This window comes from Mesoplodon densirostris, chromosome 1 (genome assembly GCF_025265405.1).
Source record: "Mesoplodon densirostris isolate mMesDen1 chromosome 1, mMesDen1 primary haplotype, whole genome shotgun sequence".
Classification (NCBI taxonomy): domain Eukaryota; kingdom Metazoa; phylum Chordata; class Mammalia; order Artiodactyla; family Ziphiidae; genus Mesoplodon; species Mesoplodon densirostris.
Window position 1 is genome coordinate 17352159 of NC_082661.1, and position 26572 is coordinate 17378730.

General features: G+C 42.2%; 1 protein-coding gene across 1 annotated transcript; it reads right to left on the reverse strand.

The window, feature by feature from the left end:
• Positions 1–1943: 1943 nt before the first annotated feature.
• On the reverse strand, positions 1944–21899 carry PLEKHS1 (pleckstrin homology domain containing S1). Its single transcript, XM_060101201.1, has 12 exons — positions 21872–21899; positions 15972–16060; positions 15754–15860; positions 15297–15431; positions 13847–13922; positions 12843–12959; positions 10926–11072; positions 8007–8122; positions 7304–7507; positions 6527–6628; positions 5107–5242; positions 1944–2123 (listed from the first exon to the last, which is right to left on the reverse strand). Exons 1-12 carry the CDS (start codon positions 21897–21899, stop codon positions 1944–1946), a joined length of 1437 nt encoding a protein of 478 aa, XP_059957184.1.
• Positions 21900–26572: the final 4673 nt, after the last annotated feature.

The window sequence follows — 26572 nt, forward strand, 5'->3', positions numbered from 1 at the left end:
TGTTGAGTGCTTACTCCGTATCAGGCAATGTGTCAGGGGCTGTTTGTACATCATCCATTTCAACATCATAACAACCCCTGTGAGGGAGGGATTTCTCTCCCCAGTTAGGGTTGGGAAAAATTTTTTTAAATTTATTTAATTAATTTATTTATTTTTGGCTGCGTTGGGTCCTCGTCACTGTGGGTGTGCTTTCTCTAGTTGTGGCGAGCGGGGGCTACCCCTTGCTGCAGAACACAGGCCTCTCATTGCAGTGGCCTCTCCTGCTGCAGAGCACGGGCTCTAGGTGTGTGGGCTTCAGTAGTTGTGGCACATGGGCTCAGTAGATGTGGCACACGGGCTTAGTTGCTCTGAGGCATGTGGGATCTTCCCGGACCAGGACTCGAACCCGTGCCCCCTGCATTGGCAGGTGGATTCTCAACTACTGCACCACCAGGGAAGCCCAGGGTTGGGAAAATTTTATATGCACCAACACCAGTCATTTATTTTTGTAAATGTGGGATGATGTTATACCTACTGCACTGCAACTTGTTTCTTTCATTCTTAAGATATTGTGAACATCTTTCCTAATCATTCATGTAAAACTTTGAACATCTGCAGGATGTCCAATTATATGAAGTCATCATAACTAAGCAATTCCCAAAGGATTTTTGTTGTTGTTGTTACAAACAACGCTACTGTGAACAACTTTTTTATGGATATCTTTGTGTATTTGTGTGAGTATTTCTGTAGGATAAATTTCTAGAAGTAGAAACAGTAGGTCAATATACACATATAAAATCATTATACAGTATACCTTAAACTAATACAATGTTATATGTCAATTATATCTCAGTAAAACTGGAAAAAAGCAGAATCTTAACTCCAATCTAGCTTTACCAAAAAAAAAAAAAAAAAAGAAAAAGAAAGAAACACTAGGTCCAATAGGGCATGCAAATGAAAATTTTTTAATACTTTTGTGTACAATCTAGATAACAGAAAATGAACCATATTTGAGTATCTCATCTATGTGTTGAAGGTCTTTTCAAATCTAAATCCAAATACAAAGTGAAGATCAGGACATCTGTTTCTCAGAGCTGGTTTTAGATTCTTGGTTCTGCCACTAAATAGCTATGAAACCAGGAGCCACGAAGAAAATATATCATTAAATGTCTGAGGCCTTGATTTCTTCTCGTGTGAAATGGCAACACAGTAAGATCTATTTTCCGAAGGCCTCTTTTGCTCTACCATTCCCCCATTTGACTCATCCTTTAGTTCTCTGCATTTGTTTTCTTATGTATGAAAAAAGACTTGATCCTTTCGGCCTTTTAGGATCAATGAGTTAATGCATCAATTAGTTAAGAACTTTCAAACTTAGAAGTGCTAAGCAGTTCTCTTATTACTTGTAGAGCAAGCAAACTTTGCTGGATATAACCTTAAAATTACTTCGACTTCTAAAATTGTTCCTTGGTCTTTAAGAAAACAAGATGATCGTTGAATCCAAGAAGTCACTGTGTCTTAGCATTCTGGATGTGATGAATAGCAGGAGGTGTCTGGGAAGGCTGATACGGTATCACATCTCTCTCGGGAATCTTGGCTTCCCGAAATGAGTGTTTCCAACTGTCCATTCCCTAACAAAGAAGAGACTGTGTGGACCATGACCTCACAGAACACACAGCACATTTTAGATGAGAAACTTACCCAATCTCAGTCTGTGGTGTTTGGGACAAAGTCTGAGATCATAAGGCCTTACATTTTCACTGTGTTCCATAGTTATCATCCCACTTGGGCCTCTCAACATCCCTGACGCAAGAGCCAGAGATGGGATGGTTATTCCCATTGTTAAGATGCAGATGGAGAAATTCAGAGAGCTGTGCTGACTGCCTGCTGTCACACAGCGGTGAGGGGCAGAGCCTAGCACAGGGTCTGGGGCCCATCCTCGCTTGTCGGCAGTGGGCCCCAGCACGTTACTCTCCAGAGCCTTTCTGCTGACCCCTTTTAATGGCCAGACTCCTCTCCAGTGTCCTCTCCAGTACAGACGTATCCAGTTTAGAAGGTTTAATACCTTGGTCTTGTATGTGGCATGTACAGGCTATTGAGTGGAATTTCTCTGAATTGGGGATCCGAGCGATGGTGAGTTTTACTTTCTAAAACACAAGAAAGAAGAACATTAAATGACTGAAGACTATCTTTAGGACCGTTGGTTCTCAGTGTCTGTCTGTCCTCATTCATACCCTTTGAAGCTGGTTTTGAGGAAAATCTGGGCTGGAAGAAACCAGGATGACTTATATTGATATATTCATGTGGAAGATGGATTTTTATTCTCTGGCCTCCACAGGTCTGAGCCCTTAGGGCAGATCCCGGAGTACATCAGTCCTGTCCAGATGGGCCCATTTGTACCAAGAAATAAAAAGCCTCTTGAAACAAGAGAATCCAAATAAGACCACCAGACAGGACCAGCCCCTGACAACATTGGGAGGAAACTGAAGTTCTATGTGTTTCTCCTGCAATCTAGTGTCTCCTCCCCATCCTTTTAAAATCTCACATTCTCTCCCCTTCCTGTCCCTACCCACGCTCACCCCAAATTCCCATTTCTGTCAACTTCATTCTCAAGGATGGAAAGTACATCTGCTTGGTTCAGCTGCTGTAAAACATTAGGGGTCTTTGACGGCCCCTCCTTTGGTTCCATATCTTCCCATCTTCCAATATCCTTTTTCCTTTCAGGGACCAGCTATTTGAATTTTAAAAAGGACTGGATATTTGTTTTTTAACATAAAGAAATAGATCAGGAATGGTAGGGGTGGGCAAGTTGGGGAGTTTTTTGATCGTCAAATAATCATATTGGTGAACACATGTATTTCTCAATAGCATCCAGGAGAAAGGGGGGCAGGCAGAATGAATCCAAAAGAAATGCTGCCAGTCCCTCTTATGCAAGTGACTCCACAATCTAGAAGGCAGTCTTGATAAACTGCAGTCAACAACACCCAGGTGGAGTTCCTCCTGGATCTGCTCCCAGGCAAAAAACCTTTTCTTGGCTTCAGAGCTGATGCCTAGGTCTCTGGATAAGCGTATTGTTTGGTAACTTTCAGAAAATTATAGTGAACACTTGGCCGCAGCATGGGTCTTTGGCAGAGGAAATATATTACAGTTACTAGAGTGTTGGGCTGGACTCCCAAAAGCTCCCCTTTGCCACCACACAAACTCCTACCCTAGTCTTCAAAACCCAAGTCAAGCATCCCCTTCTCTGAGACACCTTTCTGGCCTCCCTCAAATAGATTAACTTCATTCTTCCTCTGTGATCTCATGGTCCTCTGTTCATATCTCAAGGCACATACTGCACCTGTAACTGGCACATAATATACCTGTTTTATCCACTGATCTGTAAGCTCCTTGAGCTCAGGCCGAGGCCATTTTTGTGGCTCTAGGACCTAGCAGAGAATCCAACATACAATAGACGTTCAATAAATGGTGAGTGAGTGAAGGAGTGAAGGAATGAATGAGTCCTTTTGCTCTAACACTAACTCTTTATGTATCTTAGACAACTCCCTCATTCTTACCAAGTTTTCCCATTTAGATAGTAGGGGTAGTACAATTTGTCTAACCAACCAAGTTATTGTGTGATGCAGAAGAGATAAGACGTATTTAATCATAAACTCTCAGAGCTGGAAGAAATTTGAGAGATCTTCCAGTACTGTGGTTTTTAGAAATTCTAAGCCAAGTTACTGTTTCCTCGAGGTGAGGTAACAGGAAATTCCAACATGAAAAAATCATGATAAACATACACTGCTCTCACTAGCCAAAGCCCAGAACACCGTCCTCTTCCTCCCCTCTCCTCCTGTCCTGGTCTTAGGGATCCAAGAAGTACAGTTTGAAAACCAACCCTCTCTCACTTTAGAGAGAAGAAACTGAAACTGACTTGTCAGAGAAGGAAGTGACTTACCCAAGGTCAAGTGGCTTATCAGAAATAAAAATGGACCAGGAAAGGAGTAAACAATATGGAGACTGTACTAATAGGCAGAAACATGGCGAGCCTTTTAAGGACATGCATACTCGGTACATAGTCACGTGTTCAGTATAATTCTTACAGTAAGTCTGCAAGGAATGTATGTCAATTTCTAAGATGAGGAAATGGAGGCTTAAAAAGCTAAACCTGTTCAGCATTCCCCAGCCGATAGTAGAAGAAGTAATAGTAACCAAATTAAGCACCTAATATGTGCCTGTCACCATTGTAAGCATGTTATATATTATCTCATTTAATTCTCCAATAACTAGTATTATCATTATCCCTAATTTTTTTTTTTTTTTTTTTTTGTGGTACGCGGGCCTTTCACTGTTGTGGCCTCTCCCATTGCGGAGCACAGGCTCCGGATGCGCAGGCTCAGCGGCCATGGCTCACGGGCCCAGCTGCTCTGCGGCATGTGGGGTCTTCCCGGACCGGGACACGAACCCGTGTCCCCTGCATCAGCAGGCGGACTCTCCACCACTGCGCCACCAGGGAAGCCCTATCCCTAATTTTACAGAAGAGAAAATTGAGGCACCATTTGGTTAAAGGAGGTTGGATGTAAACACTGAGCCTGCCTGATTCCACTGCAAGCTCTTTTTTGCCATGTCATGCTGCGTCTGAGGTCTTTTTTTTTTTTTTTTTTTTTTTGCAGTACGCGGGCCTCTCACTGTTGTGGCCTCCCCCGTTGCAGAGCACAGGCTCCGGACGCGCAGGCCCAGTGGCCATGGCACACGGGCCCAGCCGCTCCACGGCATGTGGCATCTTCCCAGACCGGGGCACGAACCCGTGTCCCCTGAATCGGCAGGCGGACTCTCAACCACTGCGCCACCAGGGAAGCCCACGGCTGAGGTCTTGAACCCAGCTGTTCAGTCTCCTAGCCCAGTGCTCCCTCCAACTCCAAATACTACTTGATACAAAAGAATTTTAAAAGGGCCCTAAAATAACATTCTTGTTATTTAGAAGTATTTTATGAAGTGTTATTTGCACTTCTTATTCTCTTATTTACATATGGTTGCTGAGGATTGAAGAGTCTCATTTGTCTTCAGAGTGTAGTACTGTTCAGACACCACCCAAGACCTTGATCTTGTTCCTTCTTGCCCTGACCAGGGCCAATCAGCAGGACTCACCTCCTTCTGGATGGACCGGCTGAGAAACAAGGAAACCTCCTCCAGGCTCTGGGGCTTCAGGTCATTCACGGCCAAAAGGTGATCTCCGTGAAAAAATAAGCATCCCAGGTGCGGGGGGCCATCCCACTGAGCCACACTGCAATGGGGGTACAGCATCCAACACAAAAGTGAGACGGTGCTTGCTGGGAGTGTGGGGCACAGATGGAGATACAGATGGGGCTCCTCACTCTATCCTACCACTACTATTACTAGTTTCTTTAGCTATATTGCACTACATCTGAAGTATTCGAACTCCTTTTTCTGTTTGGTATATTCTTTCCTCCATCATTACTCTTGGAGCCTGAGCCTTCCTCCAAACTCCAGCTCCAAGGACACCGCCTCTACAAAGCCCTCCTACATTACCCTTCCTTTACCTCAATTAATCTCTCCTGCCTCTGGACTTCTACTGCATTGTCTGAGCCCCTCGCTTATTGTATACTCAGATCAAATGCATTTTATATTTACTTGTTTATGTAGCTGTCTTTTTCAACCGGCTTTGAGACCCCAGAAGTATGGAACCACCTTAAAAATATGTTTTTTTATAACCCCATAAACAGAAGATGTTAAGTACTGGGTTGGCCAAAAAGTTCGTTCCGGTTTTTCTGTAAGACGGTACGGAAAAACCCAGTATTTAAAGTGGGCACACAGTGAATATGTCACGCAAAAATAGATGAATTATTAGATGAGCAAGCTCAGGTGTAGAGGAGTCCATAGTTTCCGTCAAATATGTTTTGAGCCTTAGATTGTGAGAAGTTTGGAAAAATGGCAGGTTGTGGTTCCTGCCCTCTTATAGAACTTATAATTGATGTGTGACGTTCACATTAACAAGCTTTCTTCTATTCTAAAAATGTAATCTTCCATCAAAATGAATTACAAGGTCTTTAAAAGAATGTAGAATCAAATAAACAGTGATCATTCTAAGAAAATTCTCTGCCACACAATCTTCTGTGTCTGAGTCCCTGACCAGCAGGTCTTTACCTGATGTCTAGAAGTCTTCGACCCTGGTATGCCATTTTCTTTTAGACCTTAGATTCTTGTTGACCTCACTGACTTCATTCATCAAATACTCACTGCTCGTTGTTTGGCAATGATTTCCTTGGACCATACGTATTCCTGCCCACTTTTCCTCACTTTCAAAAAATCAGAAATTTAGTGCCTCCTGGACTTTTGGGTCCTCCTATACCCACCTGTCTCCCAGCTGTCCCTCCTACACAGCAGTATCCTTATTTCTGCCTCAATCAAAGACCTTTTGTGATAACAGCAGCACGAGAGTCCGTGTTCTCCAGGCAGTTTTGCCACATACAGTGCTTCCAGGTATAATTACTGTCTTCATATCATCCAACCCCATTTATAATCAGTAACCCTCAAATCTCCTACCTACCATATCCGTCCTGCAGCTTCTCTGAGAGCAAGATAGTTTACGATGTCAGGAGGAGAAAGGAACAGGTTCAGTTTCTCCACTTGGATTTCATCGGGGATGTTACTACAAGACATTTGTAAAAGTCAGGCAACTCTCTCTGGCTCTGAACTGTACCTTCTGAATGGACTTTGGCTTCCGACATCTGAGACGGTATTATGCCGTTAAAGATTGTCCAAGACATTTGGAGAAGAATAAGAATTTAAGTTACTCGTTAATGCCCTCCTCCACCCCCTTGGGATGTGGTAGCGATGGTAGACAATGGAAAAGGAGTAAAAAATGGACCAAGTTCATTATATATCATGTCAGTTTGCACACTTCTCCATAGAAGGAGACATTGAAAAGAGTTAAAGTTGAGAACGATCTCATCAAATGTTCTTGGCGTCATTTAAAACCTGAAAGTTCTCCAGCCCAGTCTACAACCAAACCTCATGTGACTTGCATGCCTGTCATTTTAATAGTAAAATCTGGGTGATATACAACCCAGATCAGGGTGATCCAAGGTTCCAGAACCTGAAAGAACAGAATTTTTTAAAGTATTTGAAAATGCCACTCACAGCCCAGGGGACTGCTCGCTGTGCTTCCAGCTCTGGTACCCACTGTCCTTGGTTACCACATCAGTGAGAAGGGCAAGCTGGACAGATTCTTGGCTGAGTTGGAGATTAAAATGTGAATTCTGAGTACAAATGGAAGCCTGCCTTGCTCTACGGGCCCATAAAATTTTAGAAATGAGAACTTTACTTGATTAGTATAGACAATCGCACAACACTTAGTGAGGCCGACCCCTTTTTGTCATTCGTGATCTGTGCTTCCGTATTGGCAGGTGAAAGACAAGAGCCTGTTCCTGAGCCTTGTTCTTGTGGGTGAAGCTCCCCATTCAGGATATCTGCCAGGGTCTGGGATTCCTCTTTGCCATCAGCAGACTTATGGGACGTCTCTCTGGAACTAGAGTACAAGAAGTTAACACAAACCCTTTTTCAGCATTATCTATTTACAGCTGTGGTGTGTGAATCAGATTTAAGTAGCTAACAGCCATGTGAAAACTAACAAGGTTTTGAAGTATGTCCAACCATCAGAATCCCAGCTACAGTTAGAACCAAATCCAATAAACTTTCCTTCTAAAAATGGACATGGAACCAAAATAGCCCTTTACATTGGGAGGGTTTGGAGAGACAAAGTGAGCGTGTGAGAGAAGTAAATGCAAAACAGAAAAGAACTGCCCCAGGAGACAGAAAATGTCCCGAGGATGTCCCTAATGGTTTTCTATGGGTAGAGAAACCATTCTCACATTTACTTGTTTTGAGATGACTGAATAATGTGTTGAACTTGGTCTATGGTAATGCTTTTGTATTATTATATCAACTATTTAAATGATCTGGCATCAATTACTCTAGAACAGTACATTAGCTAAGATCAAATTTTAAAGTATGGCAGTTTTTCTTACCAGGATTTCATTGACATGTAATGATGCTCAACTGCCTTGGAGACCTGGTCTGGACTACCAGGTCCAATGGGTTCAATGGATTCACCAGAATCACTGGCAGCAAGAATATTATCCCACTATAGACAAGAGGCAGAGACGTAAGGATGTGAGTCTGTCAATAAGCCAGGGACCTTGTCACCCACTACCTGATGGCTCTGGTCCCTGAAACAGTATGTCTACCATTGGATGAACAGTGGTGCTCATTCTGGGGGAATGAACCAGGAAAGCTTCTGGCAGACTCCAAATCTGCTTTCTTCTCTAGGATTCCCCACGTTCCTGATACAAGCATTCTATTGGACGAAATTGCTGTTCATTTTTCTGTTTCATCACTAGGCACTTAATGACATGAACTCTTTTGCCCAACCGATACTATTATAGAATCACGACACCTTGACTGGGTCAAAGGCTCCGACATAGTGCAGAGCTGGCCTCGGGCTACTCTGCTCACAGGCAGTCAAGTTACTTCAAGGGGCTGTAAGGATTCTAGAAGATACTGTCCTCTGGGGATTCTCCACTAGCCTGTTGGAACTAAGTCATTTGGGGCAATGGTTTCTCCAAAACCCTAAGGGCTTTCGATTGCCTACCTAATAAATTAACAATTAACCATCACTGGAACACTTCTTTCCAGTCAAGCCAGCCTTCCCACTATGCCCCTACAAACAGTGTTCTTCTAGTGCCCATTTCATGCTGTTTTCTTCTCCTGGAGTGCCCCTTTTCTCTTTTGTCTAATGAAGCTGTATTCAGGCCTGGCTTGAGGTCCCATAGCCCTCTCCGATCACCTCAGCCACTGCCAACCTCTCCCTTCTCTGAACTTCTATGACACAGTGTTGTACTTAATTTTTTCTTTTTTTTTTTTTTTGCGGTATGCGGGCCTCTCACTGTTGTGGCCTCTCCCGTTGCGGAGCACAGGCTCTGGACGCGCAGGCTCAGCGGCCATGGCTCACGGGCCTAGCCGCTCTGTGGCATGTGGGATCTTCCCGGACTGGGGCACGAACCCGCGTACCCTGCATCGGCAGGCGGACTCTCACCCACTGCGCCACCAGGGAAGCCGTGTACTTAATTTTTGTAATGGTCTTCCAGCTTAGTTTTATCTGCCTTACTAGACTTTGCATCTCGTAAAGTACCTAGCAAATGCCGGGCATACAGCTAGTGCTCAGTACCACCTGACTGGTTGGTTGGACTGTCATGAAAGACTAGTCACCATCACCATGTCCCAGAGAGCACTGGCATGAAAAGCAGGGTCCTGTGGTCACATGAGCTTGGGGAATGCTGTGTGTTGTACCCTGCTTGGCTATTTATAATGCACCACTGCATACTAAAAAGGCTCTGAGAATTCTTCAGTGAAGAAGCTTGTGTAGCTTACTTTGATTTGGTGTTTACAGAAATTAGTTAACCTCAGAATGCTTCTTATGTATGAACACGTCACCATCTTGTAGAAAAACCCAGTTTGGGAAATGCTGCTCCCCTCCCCCCAGTTTTGTCTTCCTACTTCCCATTTCCATTCTCTTCTCTCTACTGTCCACCTTGAATATAGCTGCTGGGTTAATAGTACTAGAAGATAATTCGGTTTTGCCCCTTCCTAACTGAGAAGCCACCACTGCCCCTTGTCCTGCCTGCAGCATGAAGTCAACTTGGCATTCAAGACCCATTATGGTCTGGCTCTTTTTTCTGGTTGCTGTGGGGTTTTTTCCCCTAATATGCCACTCACGCATGAAGTCAACTTGGCATTCAAGACCCATTATGGTCTGGCTCTTTTTTCTGGTTGCTGTGGGGTTTTTTCCCCTAATATGCCACTCACACTGAGTTAGAGCTCAACTGAACTATTCATCATATATGTGTCAAATGCCATTTTGTGTCTTGAAGCCCTCCCTGACTCCAGTGGAGACAGAAAATGTCTTTTTTTTCTATTGCTTCCAGAGCTCTTTTATTTTAAATAAAAGTATTGTTTTATTGAAGTGCAGTTGATTTACAATGTTGTGTTAATTTCTACTGTACAGCAAAGTGATTCAGCTATTTATATTTATGTGTATATATATATGTATATATATATTTATGTATATATATTGGGTTGGCCAAAAATTTCATTTGGGTTTTCCATAAGCTGTTATGGAAAAACCCAAATGAACTTTTTGGCCAACCCAATATATATGTATATATGTGTGTGTGTGCGCGTATATATATGTATATATATATATACACACACACACATTCTTTTTCATATTCTTTTCCATTTTGGCATATCACAGGATATTGAATATGGTTCCCTGTGCTATACAGTAGGACCTTGTTGTTTGCTTCCAGAGCTCTTTGACCATGCCTCTGGTGGAGCATCGTCAGGTGGTAACTGGTAAGACTGTGAGCACTGAGGGCAGGCGTGATATCAGGTACTTTCTGGCAGCCACCATGCCTAGCACAGCACAGGATTCGCACACAGAAGGCACTCAGTAGGGAATTCCAAATGATCAATAGACTGGTTGGTATATGCCACACAATTTATCACCCAAGGGTATTGTTGTTTCTGCTCATTATTATCTCTTCCCAGAATGCAGAAAGACTCCCCAGGTCAATCCCTCAAGTCCAAATTTTGCCTATCATGTAAGGTCAAATGTCATTCCATGGAACTTTCCCTGGCCTCTGTCTGGAAGTCAGCTTCCCCGCCTACCACCCCTCATGTCCTCCGAGCATTTTACAAGCATCTCTCTTCAGCATGGAGCACTTTCTGTCTCATATCATGGTTGGTTCCTATTAAAGTGTCAACACTGTGACCACATCACCTGTGTCTGATTCTGAAACCAGCCTAGTGCCTCAGAAACAGTGCCTGGCAGGGGCTCAGTAAATATTTGTAGAAGGAATAAATGATTAGTAAACAGAAGGGGTTACCTCTAAAAGAATACTTCGAGGATTAATATAATGACTCTCTTCTTCTGTATCTTGAGTGGTGTCTGACAAGAAGGCATGCGGTAGATGAGCTTCTCTGAGTCCTGAAGAAATTTTTTCCATTAAAAAAGAACTTTTTTCCATTGAATGCTGAATAAAGAGATGAAGACAGAATTAATGCTTTTTCCTTGTCTTTGCAAGAGACAGAATTAAACCACATGTTTTCTGGAAAAGGCATAATAGATTAATTGGGTTGAGAACATCCGAGGATCTTCCAAGGTTACATCCAGAAGCCCACACAACTTGAATTTGCTTTTTGAGTCTGGGTCACAACTGATATAAAAATATAAGCCCATCTTTCAGACTTTTCTCTATTATTGGGTCCTGTAACTCAGAACAAGTAATTCTCTCCGGTGGGTGGTGTTCTAAGTCACTAAGCTCTGCCACTGAATCCTCCACCCTCATCTTTTTCTAGTTTTCACTCAGTGCCATCTGAGAAGCTAATTAGCCCAGGGTCAAGGCACTGCATCTTCTCCCTTTCTGCTCAGTGTTCCTCTTTTGTGTTCTGCTTATATAATTCTACTGTTTCCATAGCAATGTAATTTTGTAGCATCGATCATGTGATAGTATGAATTGTAGGCTTCAAGGTGATCTAGGTTCAACCAATTACTGCTTCCCTCTCTAACAGATACAGGACAGTACAAAGTAGCTGCTTTGCCTGGCAGGAAAATTGTTATAAGTACAATTCAATTCTTCCAAGTACAATGCCTTAGAGCAAGGGCGGGGTGGTTTGAAAAACCCCTGAATGTTCTCTAGGAAGTCCTTGAAAGAAAGTGGTTAAAAAAAAAAAAGATGTATTTAAGTTGTGTCCGTTTTTCTAGCTCCAAGTTCACGAAGCCAGGTCATGCTGAGTCTGGGATGAGGAAGCGTTCCCATTTTATTTTAGAAACAGCAACAACAACTCCCAACAAGGTAGGTGGTTCTCTTAACTGAAGCTGATTGGAAAATCACTGGATTGGAATACATAGTATGAAAAGGCAAAATGACCAATAATATTATCTTTAGGGAGAAGGGGTACAGGAGTGAAAAGCAAGAGGCATTTACTGAAAAGAGTTATCTTTCTCAACCCCATTTCCTACCACCTTTCCTACAAATGCCAAATGAAGTGTTTGGCCTGGTGCATTTGATATGCTACATAAAGCTTCTAAAATAGTTGGAGAGCTTCCAGCTAGATAAAACAGGAGGCTGTGCCCTATTAAGATGTGCCTGGTACCCAGGGAAAAGGCAAAGTCAGTGGTTACATCTCTAAGGGACAAAATAGCATCCATGGCAGAAGAAAAAAACACTCAGCCTGTTCATTAATAATATTCAAAATTGGGAAGATTGCATATCCAAGAGAGCTGAAAGCACAATTACAAATCATTTTCAAGGGGCAAATGTATTATATTTTATTTTCCTCAAATGGACTTCATTAGAAATGAAGACACACACGGAGAAGCAAGACTGATTTGGGTAAATATAGGAAATAATAAGAACTCTGATTTTGCCTCAGGAGTACAGATGGTCAAGTGGTGTTCAGGGAATTTTTTTTTACAGAAGTCATCTTTGCCCTGTTGGTGAAAGGAAGGAAAAGGCTACCATCCAGGCTTTTGTTTAGCTGGGGGGATCTCCACCCAACATACCCGATGTACCTGGATGCATATCAAAAAGCATCCAAAATGAATGAATACATTTAGATGTAGGCAGGGCAAGCAGTAAGGCTCATCATGGTAGGGGAAACAGACTAAATATAGGACAGATCATAGGACTGAGAATCATTCTTTGGTGGATTAGGCTTTGAGGAAGATGTCAAATACATTGACTTTTGAAGCATCAGCTGGCTCCCAGGGAGGGCGTCCTAAGAGAGGTAAGTCTGATTACCATGTCTGGAAGACTTTTTCTTGTTGTGGTTGTGCTGACAGCCTCTGGTGTGCGGTAAGGACCAAGGAGATGGATGGGGTCTGAAGAGGGCCTTCTATCACCCAGTGAGAGTCTCTCCTGCTTATCAAAAAGGAATATTGGAATCAGGGCATGATTGATCTCTTGTCTAGAATGAAGCAACAGCCCGGTCATGGGGCTCTCTGCTTCCAATCTTTGACCACTAACATGTATACTGCTGGCCAGCATTCTCCCGTTTAGACAAGAGCTGATCTTGTGTCTCTCCTGTTCCAAAACCCTTGAGGACTCCCGGCCTGGCCTTCAGAGATGCTCTAAGTTTCCCTCAACCTGTCTTTTCAACGCTGTGTCCCTCTGTACCCAACCCCTTCACTCTGATCATTTGAGTACTTGTAGACACACTTTGCTTTCCCTTCTCCTTGGCCTCTGCTTTTGTTGTAAGCATAGAACAACCTAGAAACCATGTCAAAATGATACCTAGAGGCCAAAGTTTCATTTATAAAGGTCTGTCCTAAGAAAGGACTTAGGTAAATTAGCAAAGGTTCTTATGAAGTAAATAAACAACTTAAAATTTCTGGCACTTACATCAAAGAAACCTTATATTGAAAATACAAGATAGGTAAAAAGCATTTTTTTAGAAACCACCCTGGACTTAGTCATTCCAAAGGTAGCTGTTATGTACCTTGAATAATAATGATGGAAAATACTGTAGTTTCAGCTACTATTAAAAAATGCCACAGTTAACTTTCACTCCTCCTACTTCAATAATGAAAATCTGAAGTGTCTGTATTTTAGCTCTCTTGCAAAACACAAAAGAATTTTTTTCTATTGTTAGTCATAAAAATAACAAGGATGTACTTTTTCTCACTTATTTATTTCTTGTATTAATGCCAGTTGCTAAGGAGGAAAAAAAAATAGCTCACACTGTTTCCTTGTGCAAGAGGGCTTTGTTCAGGTGCCCTGTTACTTTATTAGTGAAATAGAGTTACCTCTGTATTCTGGTGTGCTGCTCTTATATTCCGGCAGAGTGATGACAAGAAGGAGACCCAGTCTTTAATCTTCTCCCTGTTGATAGGAATAAACTTTCAGCTGGCATGTGGTAACAACAGTGCCTGCGCTCATTTTGAACCGGAGGAGGATTCTTTTATTAAGACTGGAACAGGCAATGGGGTAGGTACCAGGGAAATAAGGATCTTTTTCTTGAGTAGCTTAAATGCCCCCCTTTGGATCCTTACCACCTCCATGCTAACACACCAGAATTAACCCTCATGCCACCTCTGTGAGCAAAGCTCAGAGATATGGGAAGAAAAGTGGAAAGTAACAGGATAATCACAGGGTTTGGAGCTTTTGACTTTGAAACGGATTTCTTTTGTGTTCTTAAGTGGCCCCTTAACCTGTCAGCGCCATTTGGTGTAGCTATTTAGGTGTGCCTCCCTTTAGGGAGTGCATGTATTTAAGAAGGATGTATTTGAACAAGTGTATATAAATCACATCTTCTTTTCAATTGACTCCCAAGACAATTGAAAAGAAAGGTTTTCGCCTGGGGCTTGATCTGCAGCAGATCAAATCTCGTCATATTGATACTTTGGCTTGAGCATTTGCCACCTCCTCTGTACAGCTGCCTTCTCCAACTTTAGCCTCTCTGTCAAGCAGATAATCAGCCGCAAAGAATCCATTTGCCATCTTCGCTAGCACCGGGAGCCCCTCTTAAAAACTGAAGACTCCTTCAGGGACGAGCATAGCCACTCCCTAATATATGTACCTTGCATAGATGTTAGTGTATTGGTTTCTTGTACATAAAATGTAACTGCGGTGATGGTGACGGTTATGGGTTGAATTGTGTCCCCCCGCTAAATTCACGTGTTGAAATCCCAATCCTCAGGACCTCAGAATGTGACCTTATTTGGAAGTCAGGTCAGGTTGTTGCAGACGTAATTAGTTAAGATGAGGTCAGATTGGAGAAGGGCATCCCAATCCAATATGACTAGTGTCTTTATAAAAAGGGGAAATTTGGACGTAGAGACGTGCACATAGGGAGATTGCCATGTAAAGACTGGAGGTTCGCTGCCACAAGCCAAGGAACTGCCAGAAGTTAGGAGACAGGCCTGGAACAGATCTTCTCTAGAACCTTCAGAGGAACCATGGCCTGCGACACCTTGATTTCAGACTCGTACTCTCCAGGACAGTGAGACAACAAATTTCTGTTGTTCTAAGCCACCCAGTTTGTGGTACATTGCTATGGCAGCCCTAGGAAATGAATACTGTGATTTGTCAAGGTATTTTAACACATAATAAAGACTGCCAAGATAGTGTTTAAGGTTGTGGCCATGGGTTTCTATTCAAGGCATGTTTATTGTGTACTGGTTTAAAATGTTTTTGTTTATTTGTTTGTTTTTTATCTTGCATACAGGAGACACCCTGTGTTATCTTACTACTTACCTGTCATAGCCAATGAGGAAGTATTCCCTATTGGTGGCCCTGATGGTCATCACTTCTTCAGGATGGCATTTAAACATCTTCTGTACAGATTGCATTTTTTCATGGTTACTGATGCCAACTTCTACACTGGAATTTCTGTTAGATACAAAGTATTAAACAGATGCAAATACAAAATTAGGAAGAAATTGACAAATGGTTTTTATTAAGTTTCAAATTGAATAAAACTTTAGATCTGTTTGATCAATACTTTGAAAATTGTCCAATAGTTTTAGAAAATAAGTTTAGATCTGGTTTATCACTGATTGAAAATACTTTGTTCAGCCTAAAACTTAATTCAGAATTCCTATTTCAGTTGGACCCTTAGTTCCACAAATTAACGTTTTCTAATCTTTTTTCTATTTTGCAGGCAACACGTTAGTATTTGTTGTTATAAACATGTTCTTGATTGGATACGCACCGATCAATTTCAATAGAACCTCGGTGATGATGGTCTTTGTAATAGGAAAGACTAAAGCCCTTTTCCCCACTCTTTGACAGGATGAAAAGCCGCTTTTTCCAAGAGGTCTGAAAAATGGAAACATTTTGCATCTCAGTTAAATCTCAAAGGAAGAGAAAGGATTTAAAAAATGCTCATGAGGCTGGTGGGAGGCCTGTTAAATCTTTGTGAATACTTACTGCAGAGAAGAAAAGCTGAGGAGGTGGTGATTTAATAAAGTAATCTTGTTTGCAGACTTCATTTTCATAATATAATGTAAATTGTTTCCCTAATAAAAGAAAGTGAACAGGACTCAGTCTGTTCCCTATAAATTTCTGAGAAGAACTTAAATTGGAGAACACTGTTTACCGCTGGAAAGGTCTTCACATTATTCAGTTATGGAAAAAAACATCTATAATAGGCCAGGAGAACAAAAAACCCAGGGCCAAGTGTGTGATTCTTATTCATCCACTGTCGGGACCTTTGTTCAGATGACATTTAGAAGCTCTTTAATTCAGCTCACACCTGTCTGGCTCTCCGTCTCTGGAGGATGCCCTTGGCTCTCTAGATGTGAGCAAAGATTTGTCTCCCTTCCTGTTGAAGCACCAGCCGCAGCAGCAAGATAATTCTGCCTTGACCTTTGACTTACCAAACAAAAGCAAAACCACCTGCTATTGAAAATAAGGTGGCCAAATGGTTAAATAGGAGATTTCCAAAATGTTAATTGCTTCTCTGTAAGGACTGACATGTATAGGCAGTTTTGATTTTTTCTATATTTTTGAAAAGGCCTGCAAGAAATATGTACTACTTTCCTTATCTAGAGAAAATTAATGTTGCTAAAATAAAATTTATTTTAAAAAGAAGACCTTGGTTTTGCTTTTACATCCAGGCTATAGTTCTAGTTCATCCATGGTTTGGTAAAAGACAGCCTTTACGGGATTCCCTGGTGGCACAGTGGTTGAGAATCTGCCTGCCAATGCAGGGGACATGGGTTCGAGCCCTGGTCTGGGAGGATCCCACATGCCGCGGAGCAACTAAGCCCATGAGCCACAACTACTGAGCCTGCGCGTCTAGAGCCTGTGCTCCGTAACAAGAGAGGCCGCGATAGTGAGAGGCCAGCGCACCGCGATGAAGAGTGGTCCCCGCTTGCCACAACTAGGGGAAGTCCTCACACAGAAATGAAGACCCAACACAGCAAAAATAAATTTAAAAAAATAATAAATTAATTAAAAACTCCTACCCCCAACATCTTCTTAAAAAAAAAAAAAAGACAGCCTTTACTAAAGAATGAGCACTTCTTTATGAAGTGAAAATAGAATGAAGATTAGGTACTACAGCTGATGGAGACATTATGCTCGTATCCAGTCATTCTCAGACAGCCGTCCTCACCTTCCCTGCCTCTCCGCCTTCTGCAGCAGCTCTGCCTGCTGCCCCCCATTCTTCCCACCAAGGAAGAAAAAAGGAAAGAGAAAACCAGAAGGAAACAAAAGCAAAAAGTTTTAACTCCTTTATTTAATGGTTGTGTGGCTTTGGACAAATTCACAGATTTATTTACTGAACAAATACTTACAGAACACCTTGGATCACTAAACTTCAGTTTCCTCGTTTGTAAAATGGAGGTGAAAAATAAAGGAAAGCAAAGAGCATCGTAGACACTGCAGTCCCTGACCGACAGTGCACCCTGAGAGGAATTCAGGATGAAAAACAGGATGCGGCACTCTGTGATCTAGAAAAACAGTCCCCATAGATAGAGGTATTTCAGGAAGAATTTTAATGAATCCAAATCCTTGCATCTTCCCGTACATACATGAGCACGAAAATCATTAACTTGAGGTATCTGTTCTTTGTGACTAACAGCAATCTTTTACTGAGATGTATTCTTGACTGAATGTATTTTCTAGCCAAAAGTCATACATAAGCTGGTTTCCCCCTATGTCTTCAGAGCAGTTCCCTAGAGCTACTGAGCGGCTGTCTCCCCAGTAGGAGACAGAGTGGAGTAAGAGAGGAAGAGTGGTATCAGATGAGGCTGCAGATGAACCCTGCAGCACCTGGTAGACCATGGTAGAGTTTGCATTTATTTTAAAAGCAATGGACAACACCATCCATGGATTAGCCTTGACCAAAAAACACTGAAACAATCTCATCAACCCTCTAGGTCCAATTTGTAGGAAATACAGAAAACAGAGAAACATGCCAAACACCATACCAGGGATGTGATCAGCAAAATACAGTCTCTAGGGGAACTTCTAGGACAAAATCTCAGGGTTTTCACCCTTGGATAGATCATTTTTGGCCCTGAACATCTCCACCTCGATTTCCCAAAAACTTCTTTCTCTCATCCTTTTCTCTCAGGTGCCCTAGATCACTTGGTGGCACCAACATCTATCTAGCCTCCCCTCCTAGAACACGTAGAGTCCTCTTCAACTTTCACCCTTCCATCACCCTTCTGTCCAGTCAGTCATCAAGTCATGTCCATTTCACTTCCCGGATCCACCCCTATCTCTCTGTTCTATCACCACCGCCTTCAAGACCTTCATACATTTCAATACATTAAATTCACATGAATTCAAGGCCTGCATACGTTTTTCACTGTACTGCTTTGGTAACTGTCTAGATTGACTCTCTAATTCCGTTCTTGGCATCTTCAAAACCATCCTCAACATAGATAGCCCTGAGAGTAAATGCCAAATCTGGCCAATTTTGTACTTCGGGCAAAGATGAAATAACAGGAACTGGATTTACTCTCCTGTCTGAAACACACAAAAAATACAAAATATATAAATTAGTTGTTTTCAGGACACTGGTCATAGGCAATCAAAGTCATGGATCCCTAAGAGATAGGAAACAAACTTGGTGAGCCCTACAATTTCCTTGGCAGAGTTTCCAGTCCACAGCACAGGAAAGGGGAACTGAGGTGGGCGCAGGTGGACCCCTGAGCAGAGGAAAAAGAGCTGAGAGTTCAGGGAGATCAAGGCAGCTAGAGCTCATAGGACAGAGGGAAGAGCTGCACAGAGGGAGAATCCAAGAGACAGCCACAGGGTCCCCCTCAAGTATTCAAGAATACTGATCAGTATACGTGTGTGGGGAAACTACCCAAGGCCAGAGAATGAACCATCAGAAAAAATTAGAGGGAAGAGTGCCCAGTGCTCCACTGGGCCACAAAAAGTGCCAGTTCCGTCCAGCCAAACTGGCAAAAATGATCATTGATGGAGCACTGGGTAGAATACTCAGGAAAGTCTTGCCTCAGTAGTGAGGAATAATTAGCTCTGGGCTGAGGACTGCTCCAGACCTAACAAATCATAAGAGCACGTCTTAAAAGGATCAAATTGTTTCCAAGGAAGTTTACTGCATCCCAGAAAAAAAGCTCAAGATTTATAGAAATACAAAAATATCCAGCACCCAACAAGGTAAAATTTGCAAGGTTTGGCAGCCAATCAAAAGTTACCTGGCATGCAAAGAGACAGGAGAGCGTGACACATAATGTGGATAATCATCAATCCTTCAAAACTGGCCTAGAACTGACACAGATGTTAGAATTAACAGAGAAGTTCATTAAAACAGTTATTATCAACTGTATTTTATACATTCAAGAAGTTAGAGATATAGAAGATATAAGAAAGATCCAAAGTGAACTTCTAGAGGTGAAAACCACAATGTCTCAGAAAAACAGCAACAACACTAGATGAGATTAATGGGACTAAAACAGATGGAGAGTGAAAAAGAACCCCAAACACAAAAGAGCACTGGTGCATTGTGGGACAATTTCAAGTTTCAGGTAACTGGATTCCCTGAAGTGGGGGAGGGAGACAGAAAAAAATATTCGACAAAATAATGCTGAAAATTTTACCAATTTAAAGAAAACTATCTCAGAAATCTCAGCAGGTCAGGAACCCCAAACACAAAATATAGGAAGAAAACTATAACAAGGAACATCATAGCCAAATTGCTCAAAATCAGTGATAAAGAAAAACCTTAAAAACTGTCAGAGGGAAAAAAGAGATAATGCATACAGAAGAAAAAATAAGGATGACATTAGACTTCTCATCAGAAACAACGCAAGCAAAACAACAACAACATCAAAACCCAGTGGAACAACATATTTAAAGTACTGAAAGAAAAATAGTATCATTTTAGAATTCTATAGGCAGCAAACATATCTTTCAAAAACGAAGGCAGTTTCAAGACATTTTCAGACATACAAAAGCTGAAAGAATTCAGCACCAGGAGGCCTGCATCAGAAGAAATGTTAAAGGAAATCCTTCAGGTGGAAAAAATGACGCCAGATGGAAATCTGAATTTATACAAATGAATGAAGAATGCTGAAGTGTAACTGCAAGGATAAATACGTGAAATTTTTATCTGACTATTTAAGACATAAAAATTCAATTGATGGGGCTTCCCTGGTGGCGCAGTGGTTGAGAATCTGCCTGCTAATGCAGGGGACACGGGTTCGAGTCCCGGTCTGGGAAGATCCCACATGCCGCGGAGCAACTGGGCCCATGAGCCACAACTACTGAGCCTGCGCGTCTGGAGCCTGTGCTCCGCAACAAGAGAGGCCGCGATAGTGAGAGGCCAGCGCACCGCGATGAAGAGTGGCCCCCGCTCGCCACAACTAGAGAAAGCCCTCGCACAGAAACGAAGACCCAACACAGCAAAAATAAATAAATAAATTAATTAATTAAAAAAAAATTCAAATGACTATCTAAACCAAAAACTCTTGATATATGTAACAACATAGATGAATCTCAAAAGAATTATGTTGAGTGAAAGAAACCAGACAAGAGTTCATACAGTATGATTCCATTTATATGAACTCCAGTAAATGCAAATGAACTTAGAGTGACAGAAAGCAGAACAGTGGGGAGTGGGATTGGGTGCTGGAGGGAAGGATTATAAACAGGCACAAGAAGACTTTTGGGATTGATGCATGTGATTACTATCTTGCTGTGGTGATCGTTTCCAAGGCACATACACACCACCTTATCAAGTTGCTCATTTTAAATATGTGCAGTTGACTGTATGTCAATTATACCACAATAAAGCTATTTTTCTAAAAATATGAGCAATCCAAAAAGCAAATCTGATGGCACCACTTCCGTGCTTGAAATGCTTCAAGGGTTGCTGGTTATATGAGGTCAATATCTGGCACCATATAGCACCACTTTCCTGTTCTCCCCCCGTCCTTCCAATTTTACAGCCACATTCTCCTTGAACACAACCTGCCTCGAACCCACTTCATAGCTTTCGGTCACACCATCCCTTTCTGCTGAGATGTGCTCTCTTTCCCAATCTCTTTTAAAACCCTATACAGTCTTTAGGGGCCAGCTCATATGCCTTCTCCATAAAACCTCTCTGGATTCCCACAATGACGCGTGTGCTTTTTTTCCCTTCAGACTCTACCAAATTTTGCACTTACCTATCATAGCCTGATCATATGTGCCTATCTTAACTTCCCAATACAGCTACTGGAATGTGTTTATCTGAATATCCCAATTAAATTACAAACTCATTGAGAGAATGACTATTCCTAATTAACCTGTACATCCTCTGCAATACGAAGCATGGTGACTTACTAATAATAGGTGCTTTGAATAAATATTCAAAAATACTCATCTTGGAATTGAATCAGATAGTTTGATTTTTAAGTTAGTTCATCCTAAACTTCTGACCAATCATCTACAGTGAGGCATGTGAGCATGAAGCAGGAACATCTGAATAATACCCCTTGACCTATCCTCATCATAAGCCCTGATAACAATTTTGGCAGTTTCTCCAAGTGAGAATTTCATATAAAATTAAGGACATATTCTCCAGTCTTTTCTGGGCTATAGTTTGCTGTTAGTACCATCTCCCAGCAACAAATGGAACATTTGGTCCATGAAAATCAGAAAATGCCTAATTTCTAGATAAGTGAGCTCTTACAAAACAATCAGCTGAATCTAAAAGCCTCCACTACATTCTCCACACCAAGAATAATTGTCGCAGAAGTGTCCCCCGTTATCCTTACTAAAACCATCTTCTGTGTCCCGGTTAGTTTGACGGGAATTGATCATTATTTTCAATAGAGTTTTTTCCTTCTGAGAATATGCCCCTTGGGTACCTGAACTCTTCTGAGGTTTGGGTTCCATTATGGCTGTCTGTTCTCACCTGTCAAAAGGAAGGGTTAAGCGTTAGTCCCCAAACAACGGTATATGCTTAGCCACTCAATCACCAAGCGTCAGGATGGTGCTCCCAAACATTGGTCAGATGGCTTATCAGCTCCCCTCTCCCCATTCTGCCCTTGAGGCTGATAGCAGCCATGGTAATGAGGACCCACCCAAGCAGCCTGTGTTCACCAAGTGCCCTTCTGTGGAGGTGTTGCTAGGATGACCAAAGGAGCATCTTCCCTGGACTTTCTCTGCTCCTGCTTCCTAAGTGGCTCTGACAAGAGAGCCCCTGGGGATAGCAACACCATCAAGGAACAGAGACAAGAACAGGGCAGAGGGCAGCATGCTATGGACCAACTGCAGCTGAGAAAGCATTTCTGGCCAAAAAGAAGCCCAAGATAAGCCCTCCTCCATGCCAGGAACTCATTTTCTCCAGAGGGAAACCTTAGAGCAAGGACCAGGGCATACCCCTATCCGTAAACTGCCTCCCCTGCCTGTGTGCCCCGTTCCCAGGGCTGCCCAGCACTGGGGGCTGAGGCTGACATGGTCAAACTGACTCTAGAGGTCAAGTCCTTTCCTGCACAGATCTGCTGGCAATCCCATGATTGACACGGGGCCCTGCGAGGAGAGGAATCCCACAGGGTAAGAGACCACAGGGCAGGTGAGATCCTTGAAACGGGAATGTATTGGTGACCAAGTTTTACCTTGAATCAGACTCTCAAAATAGGAGGAAACACTGAACAGGGCAGTGCTAGGGCAGGGAAGTCCCAGGAAATGGGAAGAGGCAAAGGGCTCTTTACCATCCAATTGGCATGATGTCATGCATAAATGACTCAAGGCAATTCCTGAAATATATATGTATATTGTATATAGTATACAATATACATATACTATACTATAGTGTGTGTGTGTATATATATATATATATATACACATGTGCATATAGTATACTATATGCATGTATACATACACTATTTGTGTACATATATATAGTAAACAGAGATGAAAGTCTTAAGGTTAATACCGCAAGATCTCAAAGCATACTTTTGGTGATTTGTGAAAGGCACATGGGAACCCTCTGAAGACAAGTGGGGTTTTCCTGGACCTAGAACTCACACATTCCCTAACTAAAAAATGGTTTTCTCTGTTGAGGTATCTCTGTATAATAACGATAGTGATTATTTGAACAAATAACAAACAGATAACAAGTGAAGTAACAAACAGGTCCCTGGGGGATCTTAAGGCATATGTTGAATCTCTGGTGCCCTCAGCCCTCCCCTGGCGTAAGAAGCATGCTTAGCTCTGTGCAATGGGCTGTAATACTTGGTGAAGGCACCAGGCCACTGAGATCAAAGCCTTCTGTTCCCTGGAAGAGCATTTCTGGACAAGGAAAAGGAATGGAACCTATGTAAAAATTTGCCAACCATGGACATTAAAAAAAAATTTACCCCTGAGGTTTTGCTTCAGATCCCTGCAGTTCTTTCCAATTGTAGGGATTTCACTGCCTGAAGCAGAATTGGGGGCCAGTGGTTCTCAGCCCATCGCCTTTCCCCTCATCCCTGCCTGTGGGACTTGACCACCTTTCCCACGGGGCATTTAGCCTAGTGAGTGATGGAGTTCAAAGGTGAGATTGTAGGACTGTGCAGGAGAGACTAGCTGAGGGGAACATTTCTTTTTTGAATTTAATTTAATTTATTTTTTTATACAGCAGGTCCTTATTAGTCATCCATTTTATACACATCAGTGGATACATGTCAATCCCAATCGCCCAATTCATCCCACCCCCACCCCCACCGCTTTGAGGAGAACGTATTTTAAAGCAGTGTTTTTACCGCAAGCTCTCTTTGTTTAAAAGCCCCAAATCATTCTTTTTCTTGATAGAATAATTCTTTGTTAAGCCTTTACAGTTTGTAAAATGTGTTTGCTCACGTGACTGCTTTGGCGTCGCAGAACTGTCCTGGGAGACAGCTCGTTTTACGCACAGAAAACTGCGTTTGCGAGAGGACAAGTGAGGTGACTTGTGCAGAGCCCCACACCGCTCCACGCTCCCACCCACATCCGTGCTCCCTGTGCACCGTGGACGGCAAGGAGAGCTCTGGAGGCTGTTTCTGGCCTTCCAATGTCTGTGAAGGGCCCCAAAGTCTCGTGTAGGGACCACTGTTCATGCTTTTTTTTATGCTGGTATTTTTTTACCCACTGTAAAATGAGACGGCAGTTTTAGAGTACTAACTCTGGAATCCAGATTCATCTCCATCAGTTATGACATGTGATCTTGGGTACATTATAGCACCTCTCTACACCTGTGTTCCTTCATCTATAAAATGGAAGTGATAACAGCACTACCCTCATAGGATTGCTGTCAGCATCACTTGAAATAATCTGGCGAAGAGCATTTTTTTTTTTTTTTTTGCGGTACGCGGGCCTCTCACTGTTGTGGTCTCTCCCGTTGCGGAGCACAGGCTTCGGACGCGCAGGCTCAGAGGCCATGGCTCACGGGCCCAGCCGCTCCGCGGCATGTGGGATCTTCCCGGACCGGGGCACGAACCCTTGTCCCCTGCATCGGCAGGCGGACTCTCAACCACTGTGCCACCAGGGAAGCCCCGAAAAGCATTTTATAGGTGCTCGACAACTGTTACTTGTTGGGTCATGTCCAGTTCGGATAGTCTATGATTCTATGATTGTTTCATAATGACTAGCATGTATCGAGTACTTAATACATTCCAAGCACTTCTAAACAAAATCTGTATAATAGATTTCAGATATATATATGTATATAATGGATTTCATATATATGTATACATATTCTGGATTTCACATAATATATATTGCATATGATCTATATCGATTTCAAATTATTTTTATGAAATTCAGTTTATGTATACATATATATGAAATCTACTATATTCATACATATGAAATCTATTATATAAATTTTGCTTATATAATGTAAGCAAAGTTTTAATATTCTATATTACATATATGAAATCTAGTGAGATTCAACATAGCAATGAGATATAACAATACTATAACATTTACATTATTCTTACAGTATCCATTTTACAGATAAGAAACTGTTACCAGAAAGATTAAGTAATTTGCCTTTGATCACATAACTAAAAAGAAGCAGAGAGAGCGTCCTAACTTGAGAGCTGGTGTCTGAACTACTTTGCTCTTCCTTTCACCTGAGAAAAAAGAATTAAGTCTGTTCAGAGTTTGGCTTTCATTTCTTGTCATTGCCCCCAAAACAGCCTTTCAGATTTAACTCTTTGATCTTGTTCAGGAGACAACATCCAGTCTCATTGCTTAACCTGTTCATTGTAATGAAATCTGATGAGTGTGATACCAAGAGGTCCTATTTCCCTCTGTGCAGCCCAAGAAGGTTAGGAAGAGAGAGCCCATAACAGTGATTTTGTTCAGTTAAGCTTCCAGATCAGCACAGTCTTGAGAACCCCAACCAGTCACGTCAAGCAGTACTTACTGGAAGCCAGGTGGTCACTGGTTCGGTTCTCAGCGAAGTGTCCTGTCCTTGTGTCTCCTGAACTCACCCCGGCTCACTCTGATCTCTGAGGATTAAGTACAAGCTTTTTCTGAAATGTGAGCCAATGGGAAATTCCCAAACTTCTATCTTCAGGAAGATTTTACTCTTGCTACAAGCTGAAGGAAGCTGGTGACCCAAGGGAAGTCCTGGGTTTTCATTCTTCTTGTGGTTTGGCACAGAACTGCCCTAGGGCATTCCAGGTGTCTAATAACAAAACAAAAGCAAACGAGTAAAAAATTCCTGCCAGACTCTGGACCATGAACACAATGACTCTTATTGAAAACAGTGCCAGCCCAGTCTTGACCTCCTGCAATGACTGCCATTGAAACAATTCCTTTGCTTCCCACCCATCCATATCCTCCCAATGTCCTCCTGGGGAAGTTAGGATGGGTTTCTTTGGGCCAGATGAGGAAATAAAACCTGACTTCTCTAACACATTTGCACATGCCAAGGGTCTCTGGAAGATCTGCTTATTTATCCATGATGGAGTGGTCAACAGGGTAGCACCGGGCAGGCTCTCCTGAACACCCTGCACAGCCACCAACAACTCTTAGAAATAAGCAGGCTACCATGAATGGTCATTCTCAGTGATCTCTAACCACCAAAGGGCCTTAAGTATATTTTCATTTATATTAAATTGTTCTTTGGAGAAAGAGGAAGTGGCAAATGAATTAAACTTCTTATAGCACCTTTAGAAGTGAAAGCACATAATTTTAACCTTTGTTTTCACTAGTGTAACTGGACTTGAATCAGCTCTGCCAGGTATTCACTGAGTGGTTTTAGCTAGTTATTTAAATTTTCTGAGTCTGCTTCCTCATCTGAAAAATGGGGTGGAACACTGACCTCACAGGATCTGTTTAAAGAGTAAGTAAGATTTCACCATAAAAAGCCTATGGTAAGCATTCAACAAAGGTTATTTCTCTGCTTTTCCCTTTGGCACCTTATGGAGGGTACAAGTATTACTGGTTCCTTTATTCAGCAAACTTAGATGGACTTCAGATATGCAGAAATGATTATTTTATTGTTCACCTCCTGCACAGGATGGGTTTTGCTTGATTTAGGAGAAATAGTTTCTTGGAATGTATTTCTTTGGATGTTTCTTTAAGGCCAGCTTTTG